At 41.1% G+C, this 16,513-nt stretch overlaps 1 protein-coding gene across 1 annotated transcript; it reads left to right on the forward strand.

Moving 5' to 3' along the window:
- Positions 1–3,877: 3,877 nt before the first annotated feature.
- npas4l (neuronal PAS domain protein 4 like) lies at positions 3,878–16,221 on the forward strand. The gene is made up of 9 exons (XM_061746073.1): positions 3,878–3,978; positions 4,908–5,071; positions 5,261–5,406; positions 5,491–5,590; positions 5,858–6,113; positions 6,205–6,314; positions 6,948–7,083; positions 7,807–9,031; positions 16,216–16,221. The coding sequence occupies exons 1-9, from the start codon at positions 3,878–3,880 to the stop codon at positions 16,219–16,221; spliced, it is 2,244 nt and encodes a 747-aa protein (XP_061602057.1).
- Positions 16,222–16,513: the final 292 nt, after the last annotated feature.

Consider the following 16,513-nt stretch of genomic DNA (forward strand, 5'->3'; position numbering starts at 1 on the left):
ATAAAGAGGACTGAAGGAGTGTGAATGCTTCGAGGAAAGAGGGAAAACAATGGTTGCAGACAGAAAAAAGAAACATTAAGTCTTAGTAGTCTCTTTTTAAATGCCATCATTCCTCTAAACTTAGTTATATTGTGAGCAGTGTCTAAGTTTCTAGTACACTGTAGTTTTGATTTGTGATACCCATAATCTGTTCATCTGCTAACGGGCCTAATTTAGAGGGAGAGGCTGCGATGCTCCGTCTTGGTGCGTCATTATTCAAACCTGTAGCTTAATTCCCTTCCAGCAGGGCTTTAATTGGGTGACTAATACGCACACAGTTAAAGCCTTCTGAAGACAAACTCCCATAGCTCACCGACGCTCAAGTCTGTGCAGAAATTAAACAATGATGCAGCAAGCTGGTGTTCTGCTCGGCGCTTAAATGTTAATAGCGCCGCAGTGCAAACTTCTTATTCATTTTCATAAAACTTAAAGTCAACAACAACAACAGTATTGTGTGATTACAATAAACCTGCACGCTCAGCATGTTCACATTCTCCTGCTTTATTGTTAATGACCTGACGTGGAGGGATATGTGTCAGCCATACACACCGTATGTTGATGTGTGACCCCTTTCAGGGGGAAAGGCTTATTTATGTCTTTAGACTCGATTTGGCATTAAATGGCTGGTTCAATTATTGTCTCATCACAAAAGTAAGTCCATTATCAGACAAAAAAGTCAAATTGATCCAGGAGTTCAGAAAGGTGCTTTAAATTCTGATGCTTTATACCAGTGGTTCCCAACCTTTTTTCCTTGCAGCCCCCCCTACTTGTGTCTAAGACCAGCCGGGCCCCCCGACCCGTACGTACTAGCACCAAAAGAGTCTTTAATTGAAAAAATTAGCATTAATTATGTTTTTTTGATACATTTCCCTTTGGTTTACCCTGTATACATATTCCTTCCTTTTGTGTCACCAATGTATAAAATACGCACAAAAAGACATACAAATATTTATGAAAAGTCTCTTTTAATATGAGAACAAAATGTTTTAACATTTATCCTTTAAAAACCTGTTGAAGTAGATTCAATGTTGAGTAATGATATAATAATAAGTAATGAAATAATTTCCTGTGTTTGTCACCAGTGTATAAAAAAACACAAAAAATATTCAAGACATTTATAAATTATTCCTAACAATGTCTTATGAATGACTCATTCGCAAATATAATTTTTACAACTGCATAATTTTAACACTGCTTTATACTGATACCCCCCTCGCCCAACCTTTTTTATTTATTTTTTTGGTCAGCTAAGGTGTAGAAGTAATTGCTGAACTGTAAAAGGTGGAGAGTTTCTGCGTTAGGACCTGCAGGCTGTGAGCCTGCTTTTCACCCAAAGTTGGGTTTTTTAAACTTTCACTTGACATAAACAGTCAGATTCATTCCGTAACACCTCCACAACTGCAAAGCCGAGGCAAACAACCTCCAGTTCTGTCAATAAGACACCCCGGGAAAAATTCAGAAATTTAACAGGCCCACGACTCATAGCAGCGAGTCTGTGAAATTGATTTTTTTTTTCTTGTTTCAAATTTTCTAAACTGTTGGTAGATATAAGGCACCACAAATGCTGCATCTATTAAGTCATAAAATCTGAAGCAGCCTCCCCAGTGAATGCTCGACTACCCCTCAAAAACACACTCCCAGAGTCTGCACAACAAGCACAGGAGGATCCTGGAAGACAATAATATTAGAACATTTCCCCGACCTTGAAATCCCAATTTTAAATGGTGTGTTTTAACGGTGTGTTTCAAACACACGTAAAATGAAGCATCACTTAGGGGATTGTCAGACCCCAGCTGAATCAAATATTCTGTTTGTGCAGGAAGATTCCTATAAAAAACAAAATAAAGAGATTCTCTGAGTTACTGGTGTTTCACCTTAGTCACGGTTCGTTACCAACAGCAAACATGTCCATGTAAAATGTTTAATGTCTCCCATGATGGGCTTTACAGCCTTTTCTGCACATTGTTACCTTCTCCTAATGTGAAGGCTTGTTTTGTGCAAGTATTTTAGTTTGCACTGCCTAAGATTTTTGTTGATATGGCTCAGGAAGTTTCCTTATAGAGGTCACCTTAATAACAGTGTGGTTTGTCCAATATTTCACAAAAGGGAAGAAACAGATTGGTATATTAGCATATTTTTATTTCCTGCAATTAATCATGTTGTGACCCTTCAAATTTCTCTCATGACTAACTGTTCGAGGTTAGGCTATTGTAAACGGATCAAAAAGAGCTGCAAATGGACCTGCTTAAAAAACAACAACAAATAACTAATTAGCCATGATGCTTCATTATTAAGTAGGAATTAAACTGCAGTAGTGCCTTTAATGAGCCGCAGCACTTTTATGTTATGTAGGCTGAGTGATCTGGATCCAAAGCCATTTTCAGCAAGAAGACTATCTAGACTAGACATTTTCCTTTGACATCAAAAGTGAGTAAAATAGTCCATATGAATCATTGAAAGTTGCTGACTGAAAAATGGATATAAGCAACTCCAGTCTCGGTGAAAGCTGCGGGTTTTCTGTCTTTCCAGCAGTTCAGAGGAGAAGCCGAAGCCTCTTCAGCTCCATCACTGGGGCTGGTTAAATAGATCCCTCCATCTCCTGGCTGCAGCTCCAGGAGCCGCAAATCAGAGCAGCCGCAATATCACTCTGTTAAACACACTGCAGAATATTTCTCAGCTTTTAATGACACCAAACATAATCGGCAGCTTTCATTTGCGCGCAGTATCACAGGTTATTTATAGCTAGGGCTCGTTTCACTACGAAGAGTTAGGGCCATGGAGTAGAAAAAATATTGGAGAGGGGAAGTTTTTTTTTATTGTGCACTTCGAGAAAAAAGTCGAAATGTCGAGATTAATGTTGAAATACAATTTCAAGAATAAAGTCAAAATTTCGTGAATAAAGTTGAAATTTAGCCTTTTTCATGAACATTTCAACTTTATTCACGAAATTTTGACTTTTTTCTCAACATTTCTACTTTTTTCTCGAAATTGTACAACATTAATCTCGACATTTCGAGTTTTTTCTCAACATTTCGACTTTTCTCTCAACATTTCGACTTTTTTCTTAACATTTCGACTATTTTCTCGAAATTGTACTTCAACTTTATTCTCGAGATTTCGACTTTTCTCTCAAGATTTGACTATTTTTCTCGAAATTGTAGCCTACTTCAACTTTATTCTCGACATTTCAACTTTATTCTCGACATTTCGACTTTTTTCTCGAAATTGTACTTCAACATTAATCCCGAGATTTTGACTTTTTTCTCAACATTTCTACTTTTTTTTTTCAACATTTCGACTTTTTTCTCGAAATGGTACTTCAACATTAATCTCGACATTTCGACTTTTTTCTCGACATTTCGACTTTTTTTCTCGAAGTGCACAATGAAAAAAAAATCTTCCTCTAAAATATTATTTTTATTTTTCTCCTGCCTGGCCCTAATACTCTCCCGTAAGTAAGATTATCTCATTTAGAGTTGTTTTTTTCTTTTCTCGTGCTCCCCAGGGCTGCTGTGATGAAAGGTGTCGGGTTTTAGGCTATAAAAGGAGGAGCACGCCAAGTGCTTGACACTCATCATCCAGACTGGAGGCTGGAGAAGGTAAGGAGATGAATGAGCTGCAGCTTTGACCTCAGGGAGGCCAGAAACACTCGCACAATTCATTAATAACCCGATAACCAGTTCTCATTTAAAGACCATTTTAAAAGTGGAGGGAAAAAAACAACTACAACCAAACATTGCCTTTTTGCGTATTTGGAGACGCATTCTTATGTGTGGCGGTGCGCATTACAGTCCATTTGTGTGTGTGTTTTCCATCAGGTGTTAACAGAGACGTCGAGATGACTATTTGGTGCAACTCCTGCAAATGTCACGTCAGCTCCCCGTGTACTTTTCACCATCTGCCGCAGGATCAGCTCCGCTCCTTGTGCAGGAGGTTCAGGTCAGTGACTCTCCTTCAGTTCAATTATGGTTCAGCGTTAAATCGACGCAGAGGCTACGGCGTATTGCGCGCGTCGCCGCGTACCGTACGCCGTAGGCTCTGCGTTGGTGTAACGCGGAACCATAAATCAGCCTTTACTCTCTGCTCCGCGTCCCCAGCGGCTCACAGCACATGGCTGATGACAACAGAAGAAATACAAATAAAACGCACGAGAAACTCATCCCTCTCACATCCACCCATAATTATACAATCACTTCATTTTAAAAGTAAAAATATCAGGCTGTTCAGATCTTTTTTTGTGTGGCACCATTCTATGACCTCCCCTTGATTAATATAGCAGCTTTTATTTAGAGTTTATTTTGATCAAAAATTAACAGACTGGGGTGCATGGATAAAATTATCCTTTTCTATCCCTTTCTGTGTGTGTGTGACGTGGGGCGCCCCACTCCCAGGACACCCACTTTATAAGGTAATGAAGGGAGCATCACAAGCCCAGCCTTCCTTTTGTGTGTGACGCCCACGCCGAAGCCCTGGCAGCTATAAAACCCCAGGCTCTGTGTGGATGGGCCCAGACAGATACTGATCACGCAGACAAAGTCTGTCGAGAGCAATCATCTCTGCCGCAGACATCACAACAGCCTCTCATATCAGCAGTTTCCATAGGAACCCTTGATATTCAAAGTCCGCTTCAGCTCGTGGGGAAGAGGTGCCAAACTGAATAAGTGACAGAGAGGCTGGATTCGTTCAGGCCAATAACGCTTTTACTCATCCTCATTTTACTTTTTTCCTGCTTTTTCCCCCCCCACATTTGACACATGGAAGAGAATGACTTGGGATTGATTTTTTTTAAAACGCAAGCGTGGCAGTAGGTTCTTTTTTGCCAGTGTTTAGAGCTCCTCTGACCCCCCGGTGACCATGGTCTCTCACAGATCCACCAAAGGAGCATCCAAAGCCAGACGAGACCACATCAACCATGAGATCAGGAATATGCGGGCTCTGCTTCCCATCAGCCAGGAGGAGCAGGAGCGCCTCTCCTACCTTCACTCCATGGCTGCCATCTGCACCTACATCAGGAAGTCCGTTCTCCTCCAGGGTAAGTTTTCACACTTCAGTTACAGTTGCATCCTTTTAGTGTTTTTGAACTTATAACCTACATTTACCGTGTAAAACAACACGAGCCTGAGTCTGAATTTCCAGCTGGCGTAATATCAAACATGACCGTCATGACAACCTTGCAGGGATGTAAACAGGCTGAGACTGAGTTCTCTCTGTCATCCTTCAGGGCTTCCAGGTGGGCAAAGATCCCACTGCTCTCTGCCGTACGAGGCCTTTCTCGAAGCCCTGCATGGCTTCATCCTCGTCACCACCGCCACGGGCAAGCTGGTGTACGTGTCTGAAAATGTGGCTGAATATACTGGCGTCTCCATGGTGAGTATTTGTCAGATTTAGCAGCAGCTCTCTTCACCTGAGCATGTGTTGGTTTATTAACGGGAGACCCCGTAACTGTTCCAGGTAGATGTGCTACAGGGAGACACGTTATATGACATGGTGGAACGGGCTGATGTGGATGTGGTTCAGTCAAATCTGGAGTCCGAAAACAACTTATCACCAGGTAAGGACACGAATATCACTTTAAGATTGCTTTGTGTGGCATTTACAACTGATCATTGTCCGAAGCCCTTTGCTTCTTTGGAGATTGATAACGAGTCTGCTTCCTTCAAAATCTGACCTTAATTATATTCAGGGAGGCTGAATTAGAGGTTTAAGTGACACAGAGTAATCCGGGATGCCACACAAAGCTTGTAATTCATGGTACATTTTTCCAAAAGAGTTCTGTCTTCAGTTACTTTAAGACTACACTGTGGTTTTACGTCTTCAGACCGGAGCTTCGTATGTTGCATGCAGTCCTCCAAGGCCTTTAAGATGCAGCACGGGAGCTGCTGCTCCATGCTGGTCAGAGGGAGCTTCCAGTTCTTCCCTCGGCCCTCCCCTGCAGCCTCTCCCCCCGGCGAGCTGCTGTTCGTGGCTCTCTGCACCCCCACGGTGAACCGCCTGACCGACTCCGACTCCCACTTCTGTCACAGCTTCAGCAGCACCCACAGGCTGGACATGAGTTTCACCCGTCTGTCTGACAGGTAGGTTTACACATCCTCCTCCACGTTGATGATGGTCAAACCATCAAAATTAAATTGCATTTTCATATGTTATCCTGCTTTTCTTTTCCAGCGTTTTGTACTTTTTGGGGTACTCAGCGGATGAAATGACGGGCCGATCGTGGTACAGTTTTGTGCATCCTGAGGATCTGACTCTGTGTGCAGACTCTCACAGAAGTTTGAGTAAGTGTACAAACCACTGCAGGAAGAAGCTACTGACACAGATACTGAGTTATACTTTTCATTTCACCATCAATATTCACGTTAAAATAGTATAGCACATGTCTCAGAAGACATGACCAGATGGTGAAGCTGCAACAAGAAATTGTTTGTTTTTCAAGTATTTAAAGTGGAGAGGGAACTTTTCATGTTGTTTTGAGCGTGACTCAATCTGAGGTAGGGCTGGGCGATTTTGGACAAAAATAAAATCCAGATTTTTTTCTCTGAAAACCCGATTTTCGATTTCGATTTCGATTTTTTTGGTAAAACTACAAAAGACAATGGAATAAATTGTTTCAAATATTTTATCTTTATTTTTAAAGAAAAATAGCAAACAAATTTCCCTATTGGGAATGAAGTGCAATTGAAAGATACTGTAAATCCTCCTTGAGTTTAGTAAAGTGGCAACATTTACAATTTTCTTGACCAAACAAAGATGACTAGACGAGCTCTGTCTGTAATGCAGCCAGCTGCAAAAAAGGAAAATCGATTTTCCGATTTTCCTTTTTTTAACATCGTCTTGATTAATAAATCCGATTTAGATTTAAAATCGATTAATCGCACAGCCCTAATCTGAGGATTTGTTTTTTCTCCCAGTGATGGCAGATAAGGGGTCCCAGGTAGAGATGGTGCTGAGACTCCAGTGTATGGATCTGTCATGGACCTGGATCTACGTTCGAGCTCACAAGGACTCAGAGTGCCAGAGTATCATCTGCACCAACTTCATCATCAGGTACGACGAACCTCTCAAACAGACCTGAGCTGATGGCGTTTTTGTGTGAAAACCCCACCGTGTGACTAGGGCTGGGCGATATATCAAGATTTTAATATATATCGATATATTTTCAAACGCGATATGGTACCAGACCATATCGTTTATATCGATTTAAAAAAAAAAAGAAAGAAAAATTATTATTATTTTTTTTAATGATTTTAATATAGCTTATTTTGTGACAAATTGACTTGAATGTTTTATTAGAGATTTGCACAAAAGTTTTTGTTATTTGCACAACTGTCAGTGGAAAAGTCTGCCTGTTACTGTCTACATTGTATTAATTGCACAGTGTATTTTAATGTAATTGTTATGCAGGAAAGGGATATTTGTTTTATTTTATTTAAGAAGCATTTTTATTCTATATATGCAGGCAGTTTATTTTTATTTCATTTGTTTTATACATTTTGATATTGTGCAGACCTCTGTTAATAAAGGAACCTGTGTGACATTTGGCACGAGGCATTGTATTAAAACTGACTGTTTTTTTAAGGGTTTGCCTCAGAAAAAAATGAAGCTAACAGAGAAGCTATGCTATAATGCTTTGGGGGAAACCCCAATTATGTCACAGAAAAAATATTGATAATATATCGAGTATCGCCATTTAGCTAGAAAATATCGAGATATGACTTTTGGTCCATATCGCCCAGCCCTAGTTGTGACACCATTGTTGTGCTCTTACAGCGAGACGGAGGCCACATTTCTGCAGAAGAAAATTAGCAGCGATGCCTTCAAGCCGTCGGCCGTGCCGGATCCCCACCACTGTCCCCAGCAGGAGCCTCCGGGTCAGAGCCACGGCGGCGCGTACGCCAAGAGGCAGAGGACGTGGAGCAGCCAGAGTGAGGAGCCGGCCGCCCGGAGGAGGAGGGTGTCTGAGCAGGACGTGTACTGTGCGCTGTGCACCAGCACGCAGGGCAGCAGCTGTGACAGCCCTGTTCTGTTCACCCCTCCCTACAGCCCGGCCTCCTCCAGCTCCCTCCTGGACCCCGGAGAGCTTAGCCATGACCTCCTGATGGCTGCGAATGACTGCACCGATCAGCTGCCGTCCTCTCCCGAGAGCTCTCCCTCCTACTACTCCTACCCAGAGGCCGCGCTCACCTGTCACCGGTCACCCGCCGGCTCCCTCCCTGCAGCCGCCGAACAAAGCCTTGATCACGGAGACCTGCTTGCTCTCAGCACCCTCTCTCCTCTCTCGTCCTCCTCCTCCCCGAGCTATGATTTCCAAGCGTCCCATGCTCAGTTAGTCCCAGACTGTCTGTCCGTGTCCGACATGTGTGAGAGCCCGGTGGACAGCGCGTCCCTGCATCCGGACGAGTTTGACCTTCTCGAGCAGCCACAAGGGGGCGGTTTCGTTCAGCTGCATCACGTCCCCCATCAAGAGTTCCCATTACATCCCGGTCTTCTCCCACCCAACCAATCCTCCTCGTCAGAGCCGAGCCAGTACAACGAGAGGGAGCAGGCGGAGATCAGTATTCTGGCTCAGCAGATCTCCTCACTGGCCAGCAGCTTTAACATGCAACACACCATGAGCGTGTTCCCACCTGCGGCCCCCGACTCTCTGCCCCCGGCCTGCGACTGGCCCCACAGCGCTCCGCTCCCCAAGCGCCAGCCGGTCCACAACACCAGCCTGCTCGACAGCTTCCTGAAAGACCATAACACGGCCACGAGGAGAAGTAGCAGCTCTGATGTCGTCCCCTGCAGCTACCAGCAGGACCTCATCAGCAGCAGGAGCGGCTCCATCCAGTCGGAGCACGGGCCCCTCGGCCTCATCGCTGAAGACTCTCTTCCCGCAGAGCAGTTCACCAAAGACGGCATGGCCGAGGAGCGCTTCGGTCTGCAGCTGGGACTTCATGAGCACAACCCTGAGTTGCATCAACTCCTCCACTATCTGCAAAGTGTCCTCCACAAGGTAATTTCATCAACAATCCCAACTACTTTTTTTTTTTTTTTCATGTTTCTTTATTGGGTAGTCCATGTAATGCATATTACACAATAAACATTCTTTTAGAGTGTTCGACAGAATACCCCGTTTTATATTTTACCACACACACAAAAAAACAAAGTAAAATAAATAAGGACACAAAACTTAACATAACAAACACCCCAAAACACACACACTGCAAAATACGTATTGTAAACACGTCCCAAAGTAAGTACCAATTACCAATCAAACTCTGACTGAAGACAATAATAGTAGGAAAAATAAAGTAATAAAATAAAATACAGGACACACAAAACAAAAAATAAATAAATAAAAAAATAATAAGATAACTAAATAAAAATTTAAAATAAACAGACATAAGAGGAACCCTAAAAAAAATAGACATGGTTATCAATATCATACTTCCCTATAATTAAATTAAATCAGATTAAATTAATCTTCCAAGGATGCCAAAGAATTAACAAAAGAAAGAATAGGTTCCCAAATATAAGAAAACTTATCAGAGCAACCCCTAATACCGTATTTATTTTTCTCTAAATATAAAAAGGACATCAGGTCTTTCAACCAAGAATTGGGAGATGGAGATTTTTGGTCCTTCCATTGAAGTAGAATACGTCTACGAGCTACAAGAGAGGAAAAAGCTATTATATGAATCTCCTTCTTAGTAAAACTATTAAAATCTTCAGATACACCAAAAATAGAAATTAAAGGGCTAGAAACCACCGGTTTATTAAGGGCTTTTGAGAGAGCTACCCAGCTACTTTGATATAGTAACTGTACAACTTCCACATGCATGGAACTGAGTGTTAATAATAATACCTTTATTGTTATTTTTGTGTTCTTTCAGATGGACTTGCTGAAGAAAACCTGTACTGAAATAAGTCTGTGACTTACTGTGCTACCACTTGTATGACATATTGTCAGGGCAGCCTTTCCTACACTGGACTCACAGAGGAATATGAACAAAAAAAAAAGAGGATATCTTTGGTGGATCCCATCTGCTGGTTCTCCGAATGTATCGTTCGTCAAAGTAAACGTCAAAGTAAACCGAGACCGATCCTTTGCCGTCCCCGAGCAGCAGCTCTGTCTTCATTTATCAACACTGCTGTCTGTCGTGTTTTATGTTTCGCTCATGTCTTATATTTTAAGAAAGAGGGTACTGTGTAAAAGTATAATACAAAGTGAAATGGTGCTCTATTTTTCTTCTGAGTGCCCACAGTTTACTGTAAAGCACTTTATCCGAGTCACTGCCAGTTTTATAACAGAGAGGAAACTTCTGGGGAACACTACCTTGATTTACCTCAATGAGCTTTAACACATTAATCATTCCTATTGACAGGAACATGTGTAAATAAGTTTTAAAGTGCCTTAAATCATTTATTGATGATTCTTTTATATGTATAAAAGCTAATTCCAGATTTGCTGTTAGAATTGAACCTTTCAGAGCCGACTGTGCTTTCAGAAGTGTAACAAAGCAGCAGCAGGACACAAATAATGATTGTAAAAACAACGCCTACCTCAGTGGTACAGCTAAATACACTCCAAATGTAGGGTTTTATTCATTTATTTATTTGTCTTTAAACACACTTTTTCCAATTATTTGTGTTTTAAGGTTTTATTTAACTGCAACACGAGTTTCAAATGTATAAACTGATGTTTATTCACTCCACATTAGTTCCTTTTACGGCCATGGTACTACAATCCTGTATGTTTGAATGTCTGACGTTGTTGTGTTGCTCTTGCAACAGAATACTAATTGTTTTTTTTGTTGTTTTTTTTCCCTCCCTGGGTGTTTAAAATGTAAATAAACCAAATGATAATACACATTGGATCTTGAATGTCTTCGCAAGTTTTCTTCAACAAAAAGTCCGTCCAAGAGCAACGTGAAGGACGGCTTTTTGTAATTTTGCTGCAAATGAATGCTTTCAAACAATCATCTCGCCTAATTTAGTCAAATTATAATTTCAGTTTATAGTGGCAGCTAAGGTGACCTAAGAGATTGGCAGGAAATATTTTATATATAAAACCAATAAAGAAACAAAGAGTGTAATGAGTCCAAAATAAAAAGAGGCTCCTTCAATACTTGTTTTGGTCTCTTGTTTATTCCTTTGAGATAGAAATGCTGTTTAAACACCTGCGATGTTCCCCAGCTAGTTTCTAGCGTTGTAGTTGGAGGCTGGTGGGCTTATCAGAGGTGCCTGCTGTGGCTGTAAACAGACGAAAACGATGGGAATGAACCGAAACAATAACGCTGCAGGTCATAAAAGCAAAACAAGGACCTGAATGCTCTGGAGAATTAGGGGGAAATTATCCTCACTGGGATCTACAGGATGTGTGACACCTTTCACATTACAGTACTAGCTTGAGCTGTCATTCTTGCAAAATATTGGCTCGTGCAGTTATAAAATCCTACTTAAAAGTAAGTTAAATATAGAAAACGGGTCTATTATGCTACTGTTTTAATGTGTACTTTCCCTGTATTGACCAGACTGCAGCCGAAGCTCAGCGTCTGCTGGGCCCCTCGGCTCCACATGGATTTTCACATATTATGGCTGCTCGTGGCATAAGTGCATAAACTGGACACGGAGGAATCAATTCTGAGATTAGGCATATGTGCAGAATCAATACATGAACGAATGAACATTTAGATAAGGGATACTGAGGAGACGGAAATGAAATATAGCACCAAAAGGGAAACACATCCGTGCATGAACGTGAGCAGCAAAGCTCACAGGCGGCTCCACGGTCACGCTTTTGGTGCAGTTTGTGCAATGCAAAGCCTCCAGCTTCTCTCGGGCAAGTCAGAGCAACCACTAGATGGAGTGATAGCACCAGCAGCTTCCCAGGGACAGAAATGCTGCATGCCAATAGAAGAATTTAAACAGGCTTAAAATTAAGTGGATTGTGTGTGTGAGTGTGTGCGTGTAGATTTTCACTGCAATGAGTGCTACAAAGGACATCGGTCAGTCTATTCATAGGTAGGTGACCAGATCCCTACAGTTATCCATGGAGATCTAATTAAGAATGATGCCTTTTGAAGGGTGCAGTGGCATATAAAGTTCCTAACAAGTCCCCACATCTGCTGTGCTCCAGCCTTCCTGCAGCGCTCGGTGTTACCTGGAACAATAATGATTTCCCAGAGGAACCCTGACACCGTGTCTGTGGCGTTTGTCCACACGAAGCAGAGAGAGGGGAAAAAAAATAAAATGAAAAATGACGTTTGCGTCGCAACAACACAAACTGAAACTCCTGTGTCCTTTCAGATTATACCACGCAACAAGACAAGAGAGCTGGCAGGTTTCCACGCATGCACGTCGTTACACAGCTATAATTAGAATGCACATCAAAGGCTGTTTCCACGTGAAATCAATGGCGAACACAGAAAATATAAAGACATATACCACGGATTGAAAAGTAAAAGTGAGTTAAACATGCACGAGGAGAAAGATACAAGCCGCTGATACAGAAGCCCTGTTTTTACAATCTATGAGGAAACACAGTCAAAAACATTCACTTTATCTCGTTAGCTTGGTTTAATGTATCACCTAATTACACAGGCGGCCCTCCTAACTCCCTGATATTGAAGATGATGTTAGATTAAATTAACAAAATCTATGCCTCACAAGCAGGGTGAATTACCGCCGGAGTGTGGCGGTGGAAGTGAAGGATGAAACACGTTCAGAGGATTCACATGTAGGACCTGAGAGTGGTATAGATGCAGCGCAAGAAAGCTGACAAAAGAGAAACACAGACACAACTGTCATCTGCCCTACTTCAGTAGCTCCTAAAGTGCTTTCTCAGGTGGATGGCTGCAGGGCGGAGGCTCAGGGAAAAGCATGTCAGTGCATTTACACAGAACGGTTCATAGCTGAGATTCCGTCCAAAGCCTCGCCTCCCACGAGTAGCTGGTTTTGCATGTATTGCCTCACCAGTGGCTTTTCATAAATGATTGCTTCATTTGCTTGGAAAAAAAGAAAAAAAATCCCAATTGAAACTTTGACTGATTTCATACAACGGGGCCTCAGGTGGTACTGCCGTGTCTTCGTTTATTTACCATCTTTGTGCTCATCTTGTCGCTGCAGCCGGGCTTGAGGCCTCCACTGAAAGCTAATCTCTGGATATACATTTATTCTGAAATCAATGGAGACGCGGAAAGCCATCCAGCTAAGCATGTGATTTGTCTCTTTTGCCCCGGGAGTGTTTGGCAGATGGAAGCTGAACACAAATGATAGCCACCAATGTCACAGGAAGGTGTTGCCACCAGGGAGACCTGAGCCGGTACTGTATGTTAAACCCAACCTGCCTTTTCCATCTCCCCACTCCAAGAGGTAATCCTGCACGGTGTGCCAGTTATTTCCTCCCTGTCTCACTCAGCAAGGCAAACCTGTCCACTGTTTTGTTTGTTTTACATTTCCATGTGTATAATACTTTCCCCCCATTTTTCAAAGGAGGCACCACCTGACTGGTGTTGCCTAAGACAACGCACGCTGACTCTGGAAGTGGGTTAAACAAAAACACAAAAACAGACTGCAGACGGTTCCTTCAGGACCCCTCCTGCTCATCCCGTTGCCATGCCTGAAAGCTCAGCTCTGATTCCACGCTGGATTCCACTCATCAAGAGTCAACATATCCTGTTAAAATTCACGAGAGAAAGGCCTGCCAAGCGGAGAGGGGAACGGAGATGGCAGCCCAACTGTGAACAGTTCTTATATATCTGAATGTTTGATTTGTTTCCTCTCCCAGGGAGATAACTCATGGCACGGCAGCTCTCCTTATAGGAGATGTGAACATCCATCATAGGCAGGGCTTGATAACCATGTTGTCCTTGTACACTATGTCTGGAGTAAATGACGACATGTAGCACCAGGCTTGCCACCCGTCCCTTGAAATACGGAATTGTTCCGGTATTAGGAATGAAAAGTTGCGTTCCGTATTGAACCAATACAGACATATATTATGCTCTGTTACAACCAAAAACGTAATAATGGCCAATAACGTAATAACTACCAATAAAGTAATAATTTTGGCCATTTCAAATGTAATAAGGCCAATAGTGTAATAATGTGCCAATAATGTAATAAAACTTTTGAGCCAATAACGTAATAACTTTTTGCCGATAATGTAATAAGTCATTACATTATTGGCTGGTTATTACGTTATTGGCCTGGTATTAAAAAATTATTACAAAATTATTACATTATCGGCAAAAAGTTATTACATTATTGACTCAAAAGTTTTATTACATTATTGGCACATTATTACACTATTGGCGTTATTACATTTGAAATGGCCAAAATTATTACATTATTGGCAGTTATTACGTTATTGGCCGTTATTACGTTTTTGGTTGTAACATGCTCTTATCTATTTATGTCATAATATACAGGTGACGGTCTGAAAATTTGAATATATTGCAAAACTTAATTTGTCTTTTCATTCAACTTAAGGTGAAACAAATATATTATTTCCCACTACATGCAAAGTGAGATATTTCAAGCCTTTATTTGTTATAATTTTGGTGATTATGGCTCACAGTTTATGAAAACCCCAAATAAAAAATCTCAAAAAAATGGAATATATTATGAAATCAATAAACAATTCAATCATCAAAATTAAACAAATAAAGGCTTAACATATCTTGCTTTGCCTGTAATGAGACTATGTAATAAAAATACATGTATTAGTTTCACCTTTTAAGTTGATTTATTGAAATAAATTAACTTTTACACCATATTCTTCACCTGTAGGCTATATTATACATCCTGGCTGATGTGGACGTAGGAGGATATTTCAGTTGCTATATGGTTGGCTGTCTGTACAGTCATGCAAGTTCAACGCTATTAAAGCCCTTTAAACTTTAAATCAAAGTGTTTTGTTTTTTCATATAAAATAAATACATTTCTATGCATTTTAGAAGTTTTGGGGATGTCCCTTTTTTTGGCGCCTGCTCTGCTGAAATCGGGGTGTCCCTTATTTCTATTTCTGAAAGGTGGCAACCATATGTAGCACCGTGCTTCACAACCATCCCAAACAGATTTCTATGGATTTACATTACCTTCTTCTTTAAGAACTAACAACACCGGTTTGTTGTCAGGGAGGGGAAACACTCCCCGTGTGTTATCTACCTCAGTGTGCTCAGCCTCCAGCATTCAGGCTCAAAGCCGTGCCGGAATATACACGGGCTCATAGGGTTTATTTCTCTGCAAGATGCAATTTGGCTTTTGAAGTTCCGTAGTTAAGTCAGGGAATTTCAAGTTATGAAATTGAAATGATTATTCCTGGTTTCTATATATACGCACCGTATGTATTGTACCTGTATGTAGGGCATGCATTTTAACATGTTTATCACTGCACTCGTGCACAACCCCAGGGGTCGATGCAGGGAAACAAGAAGGCGTGTTTTCTTTTGCAGGGCTCTGAGGCTTGAAAAATTATAAATAAATACAAAAAAGAGAGCCAATTTATTGTTATGGGGGCAAGCAGGGATTTAAAATAGCTATGAATTCATCAATATTTACATACTAGAAGTAAAGGAAAAATGATTCTATATACCCAACCAAGTGTTTGAAATTATAGTCCATATTCCGTTGAGTGAATGAGGTTTTAAATGTGAAAATAAACAGCTGAAGATGTAGTACGTGGTGATAGACACAGGTATTTCATGCATACTCATTTAAAGCTATTATAATTACATTAAAAAAGTATTATTAACAATTTTACAGAGCTTTCTGAGAAGGGATGAGGTACATTAGACACATGTTATCAGATAATCAAATCAGACTTTGCCAGAAGCTTTTGCAGAGTGGAATGTTTGAAGGAAGCGAGAGAGAGTGGCAACACCGCTGTTTGTTTGCTGTCATTCAAATCACTTCATAAGTTTGTAAACTCGTAGCATTTTCATCTTGGTTCAGTTTCATTGCACACAGAGAAAAAAAATCCAAACAAATAACAAAATGCATCCCTTCAAACCCTGCGAGGACATCCTCACTGCTAAAATGTCAAATGTAAATTCAGGAAGAAGATCCAGAGGACAAGCAGATCTAAAAAAAAAAAAAAGGCAATTTATTTCTCCTGGACAACAATGAGTTCAGTGCGATAACAAACCAAGACTGTGACTTATTTCTCCTGTTTCTCCCCCTTTTGTTCTCCAGAGTTAAGGGACACAAAATCTCAACTTATTCTCCTTCCAAGTTTTAAAAGAGACCTCATGTGACTGATATCATTCTCAGATTTTCTCATCTTTCCCAGCTCCTTTGGTTCATCTCAGGCTGAGAAACAAGAGAGCTCTTTATGAACTCAGCCAGCTCTTATTTTTAACCCAAATGGCGGATCTCACACTGCAGACTATTCCCACTGTAGATGCTTTATGAATTTGCACCAAATCATAGACGATGATGAAATGAAACATGCATAAAAATAAGATGTGTGAACACACCACGTTTGAGTCTC

The sequence above is a fragment of the Cololabis saira genome, chromosome 17, assembly GCF_033807715.1.
Source record: "Cololabis saira isolate AMF1-May2022 chromosome 17, fColSai1.1, whole genome shotgun sequence".
In the NCBI taxonomy this organism is placed as follows: Eukaryota; Metazoa; Chordata; class Actinopteri; order Beloniformes; family Belonidae; genus Cololabis; species Cololabis saira.

What these genes read in the sequence shown, in the direction of transcription:
- npas4l (XM_061746073.1), top strand. Translation starts at nt 3,878, where the DNA reads ATGACTATTTGGTGCAACTCCTGCAAATGTCACGTCAGCTCCCCGTGT. An exon ending in TTCACCCGTCTGTCTGACAG is followed by an intron (nt 6,114 to 6,204) that starts GTAGGTTTACAC and finishes TTTCTTTTCCAG; the next exon opens with CGTTTTGTACTTTTTGGGGT. An exon ending in TGCACCAACTTCATCATCAG is followed by an intron (nt 7,084 to 7,806) that starts GTACGACGAACC and finishes GTGCTCTTACAG; the next exon opens with CGAGACGGAGGCCACATTTC.